The sequence below is a fragment of the Eriocheir sinensis genome, chromosome 47, assembly GCF_024679095.1.
Source record: "Eriocheir sinensis breed Jianghai 21 chromosome 47, ASM2467909v1, whole genome shotgun sequence".
NCBI classification, from domain to species: domain Eukaryota; kingdom Metazoa; phylum Arthropoda; class Malacostraca; order Decapoda; family Varunidae; genus Eriocheir; species Eriocheir sinensis.
The window spans coordinates 7,873,014-7,892,097 of record NC_066555.1 but is presented as its reverse complement, the minus strand read 5'-3'; the positions used below and the strand labels follow the sequence as shown (position 1 = coordinate 7,892,097).

The 19,084-nt window shown below is 41.1% G+C and overlaps 1 protein-coding gene across 1 annotated transcript in view; it reads right to left on the bottom strand.

Moving 5' to 3' along the window:
- Positions 1-378: 378 nt before the first annotated feature.
- The window catches only part of LOC126981355 (NACHT and WD repeat domain-containing protein 2-like), a 48,720-nt gene continuing 30,014 nt past the window's right edge, over positions 379-19,084 (bottom strand). The window contains exons 19-33 of the mRNA XM_050832374.1: positions 16,385-16,600; positions 15,691-15,903; positions 15,172-15,287; positions 14,555-14,752; positions 13,816-14,014; positions 13,102-13,235; positions 11,736-11,847; positions 11,286-11,392; positions 10,370-10,516; positions 8,743-8,881; positions 7,377-7,538; positions 6,771-6,974; positions 3,102-3,301; positions 2,471-2,660; positions 379-1,197 (exon numbers count right to left, since the gene is read on the bottom strand). Coding sequence (XP_050688331.1) covers positions 1,051-1,197; positions 2,471-2,660; positions 3,102-3,301; positions 6,771-6,974; positions 7,377-7,538; positions 8,743-8,881; positions 10,370-10,516; positions 11,286-11,392; positions 11,736-11,847; positions 13,102-13,235; positions 13,816-14,014; positions 14,555-14,752; positions 15,172-15,287; positions 15,691-15,903; positions 16,385-16,600 — 2,484 coding nt within the window. The 3' untranslated portion in view covers positions 379-1,050. The remainder of the gene's footprint in view (positions 1,198-2,470; positions 2,661-3,101; positions 3,302-6,770; positions 6,975-7,376; positions 7,539-8,742; positions 8,882-10,369; positions 10,517-11,285; positions 11,393-11,735; positions 11,848-13,101; positions 13,236-13,815; positions 14,015-14,554; positions 14,753-15,171; positions 15,288-15,690; positions 15,904-16,384; positions 16,601-19,084) is intronic.

Below are 19,084 nucleotides of genomic sequence, written 5' to 3'. Positions count from 1 at the left end.
TAATGCATGCCTTTCATTCATTATAGTTACGAAGCTACATGAGAGAGAGAGAGAGAGAGAGAGAGAGAGAGAGAGAGAGAGAGAGAGAGAGAGAGAGATTGAGGGAGAAGGGAGGAGGCGGGAGATGGAGGGAAGAGGAACAAGGTGGGCGGAGCCTCTGGTAGTTGTGTTCGTATCTTTGCCTGACACTGATGACTTTACCCTCTTGGTATAGGGACAAGTGCCTTTATTCTCTACTTGTGGCGGTTGGCGATACCCTTCAAAATTAAGGCAGTGTGTGAAATACACTGTCGCAAAATCTCGTACCGATACGATTGTTCGTTACGATATTATTCCCAAAAAACGAGGCCGCACAGCCTCTGAAATCCTTAGTAGTGAACCTAGAATCGCTGATAGGCACACCCGCCAAAACCGTTGCAACATCTTTTTTACTGTCAATAGCTTTTCCATCATTATTGTTGGCTTTTAGTACCAACAAGTTCTTCCCCATTTTTTTCTTGCCCCTCCTAACCACCTCAGCCCAGTCCCCCACATCCGGAGTTAACTCACCAGTAACCATGTTCTCCCTTGCACTCGTAACTGCTGACGTCACAACCTCTCTCACCGTCTCCTCCACAACACCCACATCATTGCTGGACTTCCTCACCACACTCTTTACCTCACCTCGCATCTCTGCAAAGCCTTTCATTACCAGCTCATTCAGCTCATCCTTTAACTTGTCAGTGTCGTCGCTTTTCTTAGTAGGCTCCACACGAATTGTTTCCGCACAGTGATCACACAACCAGTTAACATGACGCAGATTTGTGCTTTTGATTCCACCCAGATGAACACACGAGGAATGAAGATCTCCTTTACACCGTATACATGTCACCACATTCGATTTGCTACTGTCATTCACTTCAAAACACTGTCCACACTGGCCGGAATCGGTCCCACTGGCCACACCGGTCTCAACTCAACACACACACACACACATACACACACACATGAACCTCGCGTTACATACTCCACATCCCTGGTTTCGACAATGTACATTCGCATCATTGCTCGTCAGTGGCTTCCCTCCGTTGACGCAGCGGATGAGGACGAGCGACTACTGGAGTTCCCGGTCGGTCCCTGCAGCCTGTTCGTCATCAACACCATGTTGACCACTTTGCGGAGAGTCATGCCTTGCTTGGCCTCTTCTTCCTCGTATTTCTTTGGTGGCGAAAGAGAGGGAGAAGTATGATTATATTGGGAATTAGAAGCGTGTGTGTGTGTGTGTGTGTGTGTGTGTGTGTGTGTGTGTGTGTGTGTGTGTGTGTGTGTGTGTGTGTGTGTGTATGTGTGTGTGTGTGTGAGAGAGAGAGAGAGAGAGAGAGAGAGAGAGAGAGAGAGAGAGAGAGAGAGAGAGAGAGAGAGAGAGAGAGAGAGAGAGAGAGAGAGAGAGAGAGAGAGTAGTGACTAACTCATCACAATAAAACGCTACGCAATTTGAATATACTGCTACTGAGTAATCATGCTTTTTACACCAACTTAGATGTGGCTCATAGCCCGTGCATATTATACTGCGTAACACAAGTGTCTGAATCTAAATCTGTACTGTTGTAACGATCGTCCTATAAGTCTCCAGTGGCTATACCAAGGACCTGAGGAACATCAGCTCTACGGATCGTACATGGACCATATGTTTACTTCTCTCTCAAGAATACCACTAATACTATCTTTAGTACTGCAAGGGTAAAGAGGTTCTGAGGCAATACTCTACGGTGCGTTCAACACATCAACAGTAGTAGGAACAGCTCTATGCCAATGTTACTCTGCTACTCAATATGACTTATACTCATCTACACTCGGGCCAACTTACATCCGCCTCCTACGTCGACACGGTCCAACGAAACAGAAATTCATGGACTAGAATATGTTCACACACACACACACACACACACACACATGAATATATATATATATATATATATATATATATATATATATATATATATATATATATATATATATATATATATATATATATATATATATATATATATATATATATATATATATATATATATATATATATATATATATATATATATATATATATATATATATATATATATATATATATATATATATATATATATATATATATATATATATATATATATATATATATATATATATATATATATATATATATATGTGTGTGTGTGTGTATATATATATATATATATATATATATATATATATATATATGTCGATGATAATCTTTTAGGGCAATATGGAATTATAACTGATAATATCAAATACTTTATAATCATTTCTTATCTTCCAAAAAGTATATATACAGACACAATAGACTATTTCACAAGGTATTGCATGGATTACATTCAGCATATGTGCCGCACGCCGGCAACTGTTGCCCCCGCAATGCTTGAGGCATAAACAGCTTGAGATTTGTGCGAGGACGTAATGGAGAGGGACTCACTTGGGGGTTTCTGGAGGGCAGGTCAGCCAGGTAGTCCCTGATGCCGGGCCGCGTTGGGTCCGCGATGGTAAGGGTTGAGAGGCAGCCGTCCACGGTGCCCAGCACGATGGTGCGCCCGTCCTCACTGCCAGCGATGGCCGTTAGTTCAGCCTGGACGCGGTAGTTGGCAATCATCTTTCCGTCTGTTATTCTGCAAGGCCATGATGGTGTGTGAACAGAAACACATGGTTGGTGTACTAGCCTCATGTCACCCCAATGTAAGGTTTCACTTGTTGAGGCTTTCATTTCTTATCCTGCAATGACAGCACGCTCAACAAAACAGCAAACAAAAAAATCCGGTATGCGCTATTCCAACAACAACATAAAAGTCAATATGAGAGGCCATGAGGCCAATTTCGAAAGAAAAAGTGGCACAAGATTTTATTTATTTATTTATTTATTTATTTTTTTTTTTATTTATTTTTTTTTTTTTCTTTTTTGCTGCCTGTAGCGCCGGTAGGCTTTCGTTGGTGCAGTAATAAGGTCAAAAAGAATTGAAGAATTCTAGATTACTTAATAGCTAATACAAACTAAGAACTGTTACATATAAGTCACTTTCCACGCTAGGAAATGCAGTACTGGCAATACGCACCTGAACACCCTGATGGTCTTGCGGCCACCGTGGTAGTAGAGGACATACTCGTCCGTGCGTGTGAAGAGGCAGATGACGGAGAACACGCCCTCAGCGACGCGCGGGATGAGGGTACGGACGGACGTGCCGTGACGTAGCTCCAGAAGCTCGAGGCCGCCTCGAGCAGGAGCATACAAGCCGTAACGACCGTCTCGCGACACCTGCACAGGAGGGATGCAAAGGCACTTATAGTAGAGTCATTTTGGGGGGTTCCGTGACCAACCTCTCCGTACCTTTTTTTCTCAGTGGATTTGGCATACTAGACCAATTTGAAGGAAATTTAGCTCCTATGTACCTCCCAAAAATGACGGCTAACTTTTTTATAGCCCAAAATCCAAAAAGGGGCGCCAAAATTACTGCCACCCCCTATATCTCAGTAACTAATTCAGCTAGGAGGATAATTTTGGTGTCTAGACATAGGTTTTGGGGGTCAAGGATTCCAATTCTGCCATCAGTTCACTTGTAAAACAATTCCATAGCAGAGAAATCCAATATGGCCACCAATATGGCCACTGCTATACAATTTTCTTTGTTTCTCAACTACTATGTCACCTAGAAAGCTGATGTTGGTTTTAAAGCAAAGGTTTTGGGGGTCATGCTATCTGTTTATATATAATAGAAAACTGTTGCACACCAACTTGCACAAAACTGTTACCACACCACAACTTTGATCTAAAGTCCAGCTTCAATAGTCTACATCACTATCTGGTCACAGTCACTACTACATGAGTCACTCTCACTGTATGAACTTCTGCTATCTGAATCACTGTCCACATTACTGCTGCTCTCTTCACTGACGCTGTTGACCTCTGTGTTTGGTTCTGGCGGTTGTGGCATGGACAAGGGAAGTGAGGGCTCAGTCGACCTCACAGGTAGACACAGTCCGTTTACCAAATGCCATCCATGTCCTATCGGTGATGGGTGCCTTTGCAGCTGGTAATGCTTGAGCAAATATGCAAGATAATTTGCACGAAGCAGATGCTGATACAAACCTAAGGGGAAAGGCAGAAGAAATGGAGCGGGATGCACTGGCGTCTGTTGTTGGATTAGTTGATGGTAGTGGGACACTCAAACTTGAAGATGTCATGCAACATCGTATCACGCCTGAGAGTCTTTCTATCTTTAATGCGAATGGAACGTTCCGGAAGTCTCAGAAAAGTAAACTTTTGCGGAAATTGGCAATGGAGGTGACCCCAGAACCTGAGGTGTATACAAGCATAATTGACATGGGGCTCATTTGGCGACTTGCGGTGCCAAGCGCTGAGGACAGGGAGAAGAGGGATGGGACCCAATTTACCTGGGGCGACTATGGACAGAAAATGGTAGATTTCGTCCTGAGTAGACACCCAAATGCAGAGAGGATCATTTGCGTAAACGATTCCTACGACCAGGACTACAACATTAAGGACTGTGAGCGGATGCGTCGACAGAAACAGATGCCAATCAAGAATGTCTTTATAAAGGTAGACGATAAGTTTCCCTCCAGTAAGGATTTCCATACTCTGCTAGGTAAACCTTCGAACAAGATCCGTCTACAGGCAATTCTTCAAAGGGCATTCCAGAGAGTGGCAGAAAGAACAGGGACAGAGATAGTCTACTGTGTGGTTGGCAGCTATGCACGGAATCTCACTACGGGTAAGGATTTGCCTGAACTCCTATGTTTTCAAGCAGAAGCTGACACCGCCATGTTCACGATGTATAGTGTGCTTCGGTCAGAGGGCTACAAAGCAGCAGTCATACTTGATACAGAGGACTCTGACAACTATGCCCAAGCAGCATATGTTGCTCATATGATGCCAGGGGTCTTGTGCTTGAAACGAAAACATCAATTGATTGATGCCAAACGTTTGTGTAGCGAAGACATGTCGCAATCAATTATTCCAATACATGTCATTAGTGGGTGTGACCACAACTCCGGGTTCTTCGGGGCAAGTAAACTGCTGATTGTAGGACGCTTGGTAAAATCTGAAGAGGCACGTAAGCTACTTTCATGTGGTGCAGAGCTTCCAGCACCGCAGAATGTGATCAGCGATTTGGAACAGTTCGTCATTCGCTACGTCTATGGCAACACCAAAAGCAAGACACCAGCAGAAGCTAGAGCTGCAAAGTGGAGGGCCCAGAAGAAGAAGAGTACAATGCGACTCATGCCCGACTCGGACAGTTTGTATCAGCATCTGCTTCGTGCAAATTATCTTGCATATTTGCTCAAGCATTACCAGCTGCAAAGGCACCCATCACCGATAGGACATGGATGGCATTTGGTAAACGGACTGTGTCTACCTGTGAGGTCGACTGAGCCCCCACTTCCCTTGTCCATGCCACAACCGCCAGAACCAAACACAGAGGTCAACAGTGTCAGTGAAGAGAGCAGTAATGTGGACAGTGATTCAGATAGCAGAAGTTCATACAGTGAGAGTGACTCATGTAGTAGTGACTGTGACCAGATAGTGATGTAGACTATTGAAGCTGGACTTTAGATCAAAGTTGTGGTGTGGTAACAGTTTTGTGCAAGTTGGTGTGCAACAGTTTTCTATTATATATAAACAGATAGCATGACCCCCAAAACCTTTGCTTTAAAACCAACATCAGCTTTCTAGGTGACATAGTAGTTGAGAAACAAAGAAAATTGTATAGCAGTGGCCATATTGGTGGCCATATTGGATTTCTCTGCTATGGAATTGTTTTACAAGTGAACTGATGGCAGAATTGGAATCCTTGACCCCCAAAACCTATGTCTAGACACCAAAATTATCCTCCTAGCTGAATTAGTTACTGAGATATAGGGGGTGGCAGTAATTTTGGCGCCCCTTTTTGGATTTTGGGCTATAAAAAGTTAGCCGTCATTTTTGGGAGGTACATAGGAGCTAAATTTCCTTCAAATTGGTCTAGTATGCCAAATCCACTGAGAAAAAAAGGTACGGAGAGGTTGGTCACGGAGCCCCCCAAAATGACTCTACTATTAGTCACCATTAGAAATATGTTGTCAGTTCTTTTTACAGTCCAGGACTGAGAGAAGTTTCCTTTTTAAATATACTTGAGAAAATAACAACACATGTGGAGGGAAATATTTACACAGGATCTTTTTTTCGGTGTTGGTTAGAAATCAATTACATGCATTCAAAACGTATAACGGCAGGGAAGCTACTACAATCATATACGCTTACATATTCCAAAAAATAAATAAAACTAAGAGTCATGCCAGACGATTATTCTGTACACACAAATAAAGTAATAGCTACCTCCGAACCGTCGAAACAATGCCCACTAATTAAATAAAAAAAAACGCAGAATATAAATGCTCAGTTCAGGTTCAAGAATAGAGAGTAGGCGAATGCAGTGGATGGAGGGAAGAAAGGAAAGCAGTTAATTTTATAAAACTGAAACAAAAAACTGCTCGAAAGTTTCGAAATTAATGAAGATTAGGTATATTTACAGATGACGAGGGCCGGGGGCTGATGAAAAACTTATCACGAACTATCATGAGTAGCCTGCCTGTCACTTTTGCAGTCTCCTTAGTACATACAAATACTCATGTTTCTATTCTTTCAGTTTAGTATGCCTTTTGACCAAGAGTAATATGCATAAAAACACAGCTCAGGGCAAATTCCAAGTTAATGTTTGCCAACTCACCTTGCCGCCCCACTTGGGAATGGAGCGGACGAACTTCTTCGACCGGATGTCAACGATGTTGCCTTTGTCTTGGTCGATGAGCGCCACTTGGGTTGGCTTGTTGGGGAGCGGCACCACCAGATGAAAATCCTTAAAGCTCGGATACTTGAGAGGCATCTTGTGCACTAAAGTTCCTGTTTTTGCGTGACACACAAGCAACGCGTCCTGCACTCACACCCGCCATACACACAGAAAGAACAACATTAATATCATATGTTATACTTTTTTTTACAGGAAAGGAAGCAGCTCGAGGGCGACAAAAAAAAAGTGTAGAAAACAAAAGCCCGCTAATCGCTGCTGCCACGAGAGAAAAAAGTAGAGAGTGGCCAAAAGAGAGGTCAATTTCGGGTGGACAGGTTTCTTGATACACTCCTCTTAATATCAACACAGTTCTGCCATTAATCCAGACATTATTAAAGCAAAATCTGGCCTAACCGACCTCTTTTGACGCTCCTGTGGGTAGCCGAGGTGGCGTTAACTTTTTATATAATGATGCCTAATCCCTCATTTTCTCCATCAATCCCACTTATCCCCGTCTACTCCATTCTGATTATCCTCACACCTCACCTTGATGCCTTCAATGGAGGGGATGACGAGGAAGAGACCGTCTGCTGTCACTGCGATCTGTCGGAAGCTGCGTATCGGGTAGTCCAGCTCGTAAACCAGTGCGCCAGAGGGGATGGAGCGCGTGGCCAGGTAACACGAGAGCTCACCTGTGTCCAGCGCAACCTGTAATTGATTATGGAAGTCACTTGTATGAGAAGTGCCAGAGGATAGATTGTAGTCTACGCACGTGGTACCCCAAGACTTCTTCATACCTACTTAACCCGGTAGCAGAGACGGGCCAAATTTGCGGCTTTACCGTGTACCAGCGATGGGCCAAATTTCTGCCATGATATAAACCTCCCAAAATAGATGATGCATAAACTGATCACATATGCGTTGATATATATTATGAAATGGTTTGTGTGAGTGATGATTCTGTCTCATTATTTTGCTTAGAGGGGCCTTTAACCCCTTCAATACAAGCAGACAAAACATAACCTCCATGCCATATCCTGGTTTTACAGACTACGTAGAATAGTCCAATGACCATGACGCACATACAGCGTCTCTAGGATATGGTTCGAGAGATGAAATGACTCATATACTGCGTCATGGTACTGAAGAGGTTAACCTAACCTAACCTAACCTAACCTAAGAAACATGACCCCCGCAGCTACCGGGTTAATACAAAAGTCCTCCTGTTTCGGTTTCGACTCGCTACAGCTCGCTAAAACAGGTAACCCTTGTTATACGCCAGCAGGCTTTCTGATTAGATGTAACCATGATACTGAGGTATTATAATGCGAACTTCACAATTATTTGAACTCTAAAATAACAACACAAGTTGCCTAATGACTACAAAGTTCAGCATACCTAACAAAGATACTCCGTTGAAAAATATAGTATAGGTGTATTGAGTAGACACAAAAGCGAGTAGAGTGGGGTAAGGTCCACCTTTCCACTCGGTGTAGTGTACAGAAAAGATGGAAAAGTCTCCATATTCCCATTTGTTCAAAAAAATCTTTTGCTTGATTGGTAGAGCGACTTCCTTCGGTTTTCTTTGGTCTCACGGCGCAAGAGTTCCAATAATAGCACGGGTAAGATTGTTATCCCTACAGATTGGCTCCTCTCAACTGACTAAGATCAGTTCATCGTGTTTATTTTTATAAGGAGTAAAGGTTCTCTCACTTGACTTGCTAAAAAAAAAAAGATCAGTTGGTATATTTATAGAATTGTAAACATAAAACGTTTTGAAGTCATCCTCAGGGAACACTTAGTAATTAAAGTTAGACCTCACTTGGCTTATGCCCTTCATTAATAATATCTTTATACTATACAGGGTAGGGTACTATACACTTACCTACCTGTATGGGGAAGCCAGACTCACCTTGGACACAGTGACAAACTTGGTGTCGTCGTCCAACAACAGTAGTTGTTGGACATTCTTTTGTTCAGTCTTAAACACGACTGCCTCGGCCCGCACGTTCCAAATCAAGACGTTCCCTGACTCAGTGGACACTATGTATCTGAAAATAAATATGGAAATACTGAAAGATCTCAGGCAATCTTCCTTGCTGAAGAGAAATTAATTACCTGTGAAATAAAGTTTGCATGTTTTTCAATTCACAAGAGATAATGTAAATTAAATGATTAGTTAAAGCGGAACTTTATAGATAACCCAAAACACAGTGAAGTTATTGAATGCACCTCAAAACAAAAGCAAACTTGTTTGTTTTAATATGTCAGACTAGTTCCTTTTGCACCAATTGCTTGTGAAAAAAGACGCCTAATGACATTTTTTCCCATATCATAACTGGTGAAATTGATTTCCACATGATCTTATAGATGTTATAGTTCCAATTTATACAATAAATATAGATATACAATAAAAATTATACGAACGAGAACTAAAATATAGATAAAATTTAGTTCCTCTTTATTATAACTAAATATTTTAAGGGGAGAATTCTAAGTCTTTTATAAAAATCTTGCGACTAAATCACATGTGAATGGTAGTATCTCTTGGGTGAGGGAATTGGAATCGAGTTTGGCGCAAAACATCTAAATTCTCATACATCTCAGCAGAAGCGTAGACTGCCATAAGATACGTGAAGAACATGGTGTGCACCAACCTCACTCGCTGAAATATCTGAAAGATCTTTATTGATACATTACAAGCTCTTAACCTGAAGTCTGCTCTGCTTGGTCATAACTCAGCCGGCCAGTCCCTAACGGTCCAGCTACACGGTAAAGACGGCTCCTACATTTTTATGGACAACTGTTTGCGTGAACAACCACTGTGTGATTTACACAAAGGATTGCATAGTACTGCATCAGGGAATATACGATACTCGTCGCCCTGCTCGCTTGCCAACACATCACTTTTAACCTATTTTCGCTGTATTCAACACGTGTCTATATCTCAATATAAGCCAAACACCATTGCTTACTGTTTGGGGCTCTCTGACACCTCCAGGGGTCCTAAATCATAAGACAAATATGAAAAATAACAGAAATAATTATTCAAATTACCGCTGACAAAGGGAAGTGAACCGATTTTTACGCATGTATACCTTTCCAGGTCCATTTCCTATCCGCTCTTTTATTTATAAGTACTAACCATATACTAAGGCTCATCCACCAACACAGCTCTTTCAGAATGAGTAATAGTCAATGTAGAGTCAGTTTCCTTATGCAAGAGTGAACCGGTATCTAAATTTGATCCGTTTGACTGGCAAACTGTAGAACGGCCATCTTACGACTGCATTTCCTCGTTATGACATAAATGCTAACAATAGGCACCTCTTTTTTGGACCTTCAGCCTGCCCAATGTTTGAGCGAGTAACCTAATAGCGGTTTTACCTATACATTTCTTTTTCGTCCATATCCTTTCTCTTTTGTTGTAAAAAAATGGTAGATGAATCGATAAAAAGACATATCAACAAAGATAAAAAATTTGAAGATAGCAAGGCAAATAGAGATAAGAAGGCAGAACATGTGGGACGGCGCCGAACCTGGAGTCCTTGGTGATGCCGGCTTGGGTCACGATGGCTCCCAGTGGTGAGTCAGCAAGCTTACACATCAGCTTGCCCAGCCGAAGGTTCCATATGCCCACACAGTTCCTGGTGACAGTGACGGCCAGCGGGCGACTCGGGGACAGGCTGCGAACCATTGTAGTTGTTGATATTGTTACGATTATAAATACCATTACCAATTATTATTTTTGTTATATCATCATGAATTTAATTAATATTATATATGTATATATATATATATATATATATATATATATATATATATATATATATATATATATATATATATATATATTTTAATAATAATAATAATAATAATAATAATAATAATAATAATAATAATAATAATAGGGAGGGGCTTCTCGCCTCAACGGCGGTAGAATAGACAATAGTAATAGTATTAGTAGTGCTAGTAATTGTAGTAGTTGTAGTAGTAGATGGAGGAGGAGGAGAATACCACAAGTTCCTGTGTTATTACTGTTATTATTATTATTATTATTATTATTATTATTATTATTATTATTATTATTATTATTATTATTATTATTATTATTATTATGATGATGATGATGATGATGATGATTATTTTTACTTTAACCTGCTATTTTAGGATATGTTGTACCGGACGATGATGCTTGCTGTTATCTTTCAAATCATTTTCACAAACATCAACATAATCAACATTTCCATTATTTGCATCACATTATCATCACAACAGCAGCAGCAGGAGCGCCAGTGATGCGGTGAAGTAAGGAAAGCTGTCACTGATGCTCCTGCTGTCTCTTTTGGTTTTATGTACATTTGTGGTCAATAAATATCTATCTATCTATCTATCTATCTATCTGCTGTTGATGCCATGGCTATTACAGCTTCATAAATGACTGTCCGCGCTCACCTGATGTCGTCTACTTGCAATTCGTGGCGATCAATAACGTGCACCTGTTCGAAGATGTTATTGATGTTCCACACCTTGACTGTCCTGTCCAGCGACGACGTGATGACCTGAAGAAACAAAAGCAGAGTGAGAAGATAACGTGGAGGAAGAGGAGGAGGAGGAGAAGAAGAGGAGGAGGAGGTTATCAATTAATAGCGTTTGTGTATAGCGAGATAACATATGATTACAGTCATTTATTATTTTCCATATGGTACAGCACATTAAAATCAATCTCTCTCTCTCTCTCTCTCTCTCTCTCTCTCTCTCTCTCTCTCTCTCTCTCTCTCTCTCTCTCTCTCTCTCTCTCTCTGTGTGTGTGTGTGTGTGTGTGTGTGTGTGTGTGTGTCTCTCTCTCTCTCTCTCTCTCTCTCTCTCTCTCTCTCTCTCTCTCTCTCTCTCTCTCTCACATACGGAATTCCAGGAGCCAACGACCAGAGCCACCATGTCGATGATGCGGCCAAAGTGAGCGTCTAACACCTTCAACAGCTCCTGCGTCTCCAGCTCCCACACGTAAAGGTTCTTCCTGAGGACACAAGCGCAGTATGATTTCACGTGTTAACCCGGTAGCAGCGACGGGCCAAATTTGTGCCATGATATAAACCCCCCCAAAATAGGTGATGCATAAACTGATCACAAATGCTTCGATATATATTATGAAATGGTTTGTGTGAGGGGTGATTTTTTCTAATTTTTCTCGCTTAGAGGGACCATTAAGAAACATGATCCCCGCTGCTTCCGGGTGGAGAAGCAAAGGGTTGACACGAAATTTAACATGCCTGTAAATAAAGAATAGGTTTATGTTTCCCCCAAGAACAGTCCTAAAGACCTAAAGGGCTATTACACTGGGCAACTTTTCCGTGGATCTTCAGTCAAACCACGATTTCCGCTGGCGTGGCTCTCATATTTTCGTGGTTTTCTGACGTGTCCACGATCTTCCAAAGCTACGGTAGATTTCACCGAAGGACGACGGTATTACTCACCATCATTATCAGTAGCAATAACAAGAAACAAATGAGAACCACGCCAGCGGAAATCGTGGTTTGGCTGAAGATCCACGGAAAATTTGCCCAGTGTAATAGCCCCATCAACAGTTTTCATGAATTTGATACCCTCGAAAAGGTTATCCATTTATATTACTCGCTGTGGCATGACCTTAACATTCTCATACCCCTTCCCTTCGTTCATGACTCGCCATCCAAGTCTTTCACCTCGTTTCCTCTGCAGAGTCACAGTCACACTTACGTCTTGACTCCTCCTCTTTATTTTACTTTCCTTCCTTAACCCCTTGACTGCGGATTTCCTACAAGAAGACATCATCAAGCTACAGGAATGGAACAAAAAGTAACTGTTACAATTCAATGAAGAAAAACGTAAAGGGGATATCCAGCATACCAATACCACATGGGAAACACTCCATTATCCACCACAGAGACAGAGAAAGATCTGGAAGTATATGTTACCAGGCTACCAGTGAAAACCAAAGCCATGCCAATCGCAGCAGACGGGTTAACCCTATCCGATCTGAGGGTGGCCAAATCTGTCTTCCCCTCAGGCATTTCGATCAAAACGATACACTTTTTATTACTTTCCACTAACTTCTTTTCAGTCATTATTTATTATTGTTTTACACTATTGATTCGGTGCCAGTACTTAGTGTTCATGAGCGTTATCGTTGTTCAGATAAATGAGTACGATGTTAGGTGTTACGAGTGCGAAAATTTGAAAACGTCGGAGCGGATTGGGTTAAACAGTGACAACAGGTCTTGTGTATACTCACCTCACGCCCGCCACTGCGTACTTGTACCCTTTGGAGAGGACGCACGAGTTGGACTTGAGGAGCTGCGTCGAGATGTTTCGGATGCCGTGAGGGAGCCTGAGAGTCCACACCTTCCCGCTTTCCACTTCCCACACCTGTACACACACACACACACACACACACACAAAGAAACAAACAAGCAAGCAAAACACACATTAAAAAACAAAAACACGGACACACACACGCACACATGAACGCACACAAACAAGCAGGCAAGCAAATACACACACACACACACACACACACACACACACACACACACACACACACACACACACACACACACACACACACACACACACACACACACACACACACACACACACACACACACACACACACACACAAGCAAGCATAAAAATACATTCAAACAAATAAAAAAAAACACGGACAGACACGCACACATGCACGCACGCAGAAAAAACAAGCAGGCAAGTAAATACACACACACACACACACACACACACACACACACACACACACACACACACACACAGAGGAATAAGAAAAGTTTTAATAAATCGTTAAAATCATGAGCTGCATAGAACTGTATAACGCTATATTATCACAAATAAACATACATGAACTCATTGTTTAGGAAATTCTCTCTCTCTCTCTCTCTCTCTCTCTCTCTCTCTCTCTCTCACACACACACACACACACACACACACACACCTGAAAGCCGAGCATAAAGGTGCCAATGAGGTGCATCTGGTCGCCGGTGAGGTGGAGCATCAGAAGACGGTGTTCGTTGGCGGCCACGACTCTGTCCATCGTCCAGCTCGCCTCACCCCTCCGGAAGGCACACACGTCCTGCCCATGCTCCCGCGTGCAGCAGTAAAGATACTCACGATTCTTTGTCCATGTCATGACGCTGCTCAGAGACGAGAAGAAATCCAAAGTTAGGATGAAATTAAGTAAACTGAACTACGTATTGTGCCAAGATGGAATGATGATGGATTGTTACCATGTCATACTCTGCTCAGGGACGAGGTGAAGGTAGGAATGAGAAGGACGGTAAAATAAAGGACTGTTGTGTCAGCAGGAATGCACTGGTAATAAAGCCGAATTTTAATTCAAGTAATACGTACAGTGTTTATATACCAAGACGTTGACATGCAGCCTCATAGCCATGCATGCAATCGCCACTTTCACTTGGTGCGTAAATATTTGAAACTCCATGTTATTTTGAACTCTGAACTGGTATGAGAGGGAGTTATGAACGGTATGAAACGGAAATAAGGAAAATAACTAATTATGATATTCATGGATGACGTGAAATGAATAAGATTCGAATATTAATGAAGGGTAATTCTCTCTCTCTCTCTCTCTCTCTCTCTCTCTCTCTCTCTCTCTCTCTCTCTCTCTCTCTCTCTCTCTCTCTCTCTCTCTCTTTAAGGATACGGGCTCGCACCTGTGAAACTCGACAATGGGGAAGGCTTGGCCGCCCACAACCGTGTAGATGAGTAGGTTTTTGTCATCAAAGTCCCCCGACCAGCAGACGAGACTGTAGTCGGCAGGGCTGATGAAGTCCATGAAGAGGATGGGTTTGTCCACTGGTGACGGAACCCGCTCCCGCTCCTCTCCGCGCAGCGTGTACAGTACCCAGGATCTGAACAACACAAAATCACTTCTACATGTTTGAAGTACACTCATGCATCATGGGGAATTTATTACAGCCAAGCAAAATGTTCCCTCACTAGAGTTCGTAACTACCACATCAGTCTTGGATCTATATGAAGCAAGCAGGTAGGAAGACACCGACTGAAACGGGCGTAAGCCACTCCCGGTGAGGTATGTATGGGAAGCGAGGAGGGTGCTGAAGCCCTCCAAGGACCCTTCCCATGTCCTCACTTTCCGTTTCCCTATTGTCTCATCAACACCAGAGTAGTCCAGCATGCTCTCTAAAGACAGATCCTCTCTCTTTCTCCACCACAATACATTCACACAACATACACACCATTTTCCAAATTTTACAAATTCAAAATGGCGTACTTTAACATAGCCTCTCTCTCTCTCTCTCTCTCTCACCTCTCGCCGTGTATGAGGGCACACAGATCTGAGAGCAGAGTGCCGATAACCTTTTCCCCCGGCATTGGATTTTCCAGAAGAAAGAATTCACTGGTCAGCATGTTGAGAAGCACCGTCTGTTGGGTATAACGAAGAAACTTGATAGACATTCTAGTGAAACAATCATTGCGTAGGTAACTGACGAGTGTTTGTGATGTGTATTTCTTTTACAGTTAAGGAGGTAGAAGTATGTTTAATAGGTATAGTGTGTGTGTGTGTGTGTGTGTGTGTGTGTGTGTTTATGGACATAATAAAAAGTGTTAATAAGACTGATAGAAAAAAAGTTATCCTGAAGAATGCTGAAAGAGCCGTATCATTTACTTTCATTTAAAATTTATTTCCTGGCTGGACTAATATAAATCTACATGACAAGAATGCTTGAAACTCAGGTATTACCCTGGTAGAAAATATGAGGAATAATATTACCTGAAACATAATTTAATGATAATGTTTTCACAGACACTCCCTTAGCATGCCTACCTGACTATTATTGGTATGGGCGATAGAGTATTTGTTGTCGGGAGAAAGCACCAGCTCCTGCATGATGCCCTCGATGCCTGGGATCACCTCACGGGTCAGGTCCGAGGTAGAGAGGTCCCACGTGATGAACTTGTTGGACACACTCACGATGTAACGCAGGTCTTGTGTCAACCGAAATCCAAACACAGCGAACTGGTGGCCTTCCAACGAATACTGAAAGATTGAGTAATTGCATTAAGAAGTAAAAACGATTTCGAGTATAAAAAACGAAAGCACAGTGGTCAATGATCAAGGTTACTGTGTTCATGTTCTTAATATTACGGATCCTAAAGATCATTGTGAAACATATATATTTCTGCTTTTCAAGCAAAGGAATCAAGAGCGAAAAAAGACCGCTAATCACGCTCCTATGAAAGACAATATAATTAAGTGTCCAGAAGAGGGACCGCAGCCAGCTAACAAGTTTCATTTCACTTGGAGTATACGATCAAACGCGTACTGCTTTTCCTAGTCCAGCTTTCTATTCCGATCAAATGTTGGGGATCACTAGGGAGGTAATTAGGATCCCAGCAGCACTAAAAACTGAAACATTAAAAAAACCCGCCTGTGTCAGAGCAGACGAGTACTTCACTTACGATAAAGAATTGTAAAAAGACAAACAATGATTAAAAAATAAACATTTATTTATTCAAACCTTCAGGGGCCCTCCGGGCGTGTGGCTGCAGTGGTAGGATGGAAGGAGGCCGCAGTGTTCGATTCCCTCAGCGTCACACTGCTCTAAAAGGCTTTTTACGTGCGGGTTGGCCTCCATCTCTGGCAGCAGGCGACCGATGAGCTGCGGGGCCAACATGTCGGGGTACTGGGACAGTATGGCGCCGCCGAGCCTCAGCGCGTCGGCCACAAGCATGAGCTCCCTGAACACATAGGGGAAAGTTAGACTGGGATGAGGCAGTCACTCACAGCCTGGCTTACTGAGGGTCACTAGCTACTTCGCGGGCCTTGTTGTAAAGGAACCTATGCCTTTCAGGACACAATTAGCCTTAGCGATGCGGATAGGGAGTGGGTTTCAGGCCACAGCGGGCATTATGTAAAGGATGAAAAATCAGGGAATGGAGCGACTTCTACAAAGCTGCAACACGCATGTTAAATAACTCTTTTTCGTCTAAGCTTATTACTAAGCAATATATACTAAATCACGGCTTATTACGAAGCAATGATTACTACATCAAATTTCAAATATAGGTAAAATAAAATAGTAGTCCTTAAGCTGGGATGAGAGCAATATAAGCACTGAACTATTTGCAAGTACAGTACGAGGGATATATGCTTATTGATTACTAGGTAGGGAAATTAACACAATTCATTCATGGAGCAATAGATAAAAGACTAAGAAAAAACACTAAGAAAAATTGGTGGTAAAAAATTAAACACTAACAACTAACAAGTGTTTGGGAATGATACATATATATATATATATATATATATATATATATATATATATATATATATATATATATATATATATATATATATATATATATATATATATATATATATATATATATATATATATATATATATATATATATATATATATATATATATATATATATATATATATATATATATATATATATATATATATATATATATATATATATATATATATATATATATATATATATATATATATATATATATATATATATGTATATATATATATATATATATATATATATATATATATATATATATATATATATATATATATATATATATATATATATATAGATATATAGATAGATAGAGAGAGAGAGAGAGAGAGAGAGAGAGAGAGAGAGAGAGAGAGAGAGAGAGAGAGAGAGAGAGAGAGAGAGAGAGAGAGAGAGAGAGAGAGAGAGAGAGAGAGAGAGAGAGATCTGACATACTGCCAAACCTAAGATCCTTAAGATCTAGCAAAGCGAATCAAGGTATTCTGGAATAAATTGATAATAGAATAATAGGTATTAAATCATCTGTGTCACGTGATCCAGTGACCACACATGACCTGAGGGCATGGAGGTCCTGAAGCTATGGCAGATAAGGAAGGATGTCCTGTTTTCCTGAGAGGGATGAGGGAAAGAAGGGTAGAAAATGTGCTCAAAACATTGAAAGAGTGCAGGCGTTGAGGCGAGGCGAGCATGGCGAGGAAAGAGAATGAGAGGATTTGAAGTCTCGTCAGGAGCATAAGGCGGGGAGCTGGAGCCGCCGCCTCATGGAACTCAGAGCAGAGGTGGAACAAACACACAATACTGTACCTTTTTCTACGCTTCGTTTCTTCGCTGTTGGAGTCATTATTTTTATCATTATTAATATTATTATTATTATTATTATTATTATTATTATTATTATTATTATTATTATGAATATAGTTATTATGACCATTATTATTGATATTATTATTATAAGTAGTGTTATGATAATTCGTTATTATTATTGATAGATTTATTTATGGTGAAATTAAGATGACTGATTATAGTTTTACTTATTTATTTTATATCATGAATCTTTATTTAATAGGTAACAGTGCATTATTAAAGGCAAATACACAATAGTCTTCAACGCTAAACTGGTATATAGCCCGCCCCTTGCACCAGGGAGGCTCGGCCACATACCACCCTATTATAGCGTCCACAAACTCCCTAAATTCTAGTAATCGCTGGCTATTTTATTCTAGGACTTGGTACATAACCTCGGATGCGTTATAGAGACCCACATTCTAAAATATCTCGTGAAACATCTTGATACACGGTACACCGTACTTCGAATCTAAAATACATTGATCCCAAGTGTTTATGTTAACACTTTTCTTGTGATTCGATGATACGCGCCCTACAAAAGAGCTATTATAAGCCAAATACTCGCACCTAAGCTCGCAGAATTATCACATTTATTTCTAATCTGCAACACTGAAACATTTTTTCAATAGTTTCCATGGAGAATGATGTTCCATCTGACAAATACCGAAAATAATCTAGTAAGCACTTATTGTGGTAAAGGGATATTTTGAGATCTGGCACCGTAGTGTGACGAAAAAGTGCCGAAATTATTCGTACCATTTCCACCACCCGAGAGATTGTTTTTACCGCGAACAGGGTATTTCCCTCGCCTTAAGGAAACGCTTTAGTTTCGGAACTGTCCAGTTAAATGGAAAATGTCTCCATAACGAATCAGGCAGTTATAAAGGCTGTAGTCACTGCCATACAGAGTCACATCCTAACGAGCTAAGATCAAGACAAACGGGTATTGCTTACATTCTCAATGAGACAAATTTCACCAATTTTCTGCTAAGATTTTGTATCAAACAATTTACTGTATAATGTGAATGAATTGATAAAGCTCTGCTACTACTACT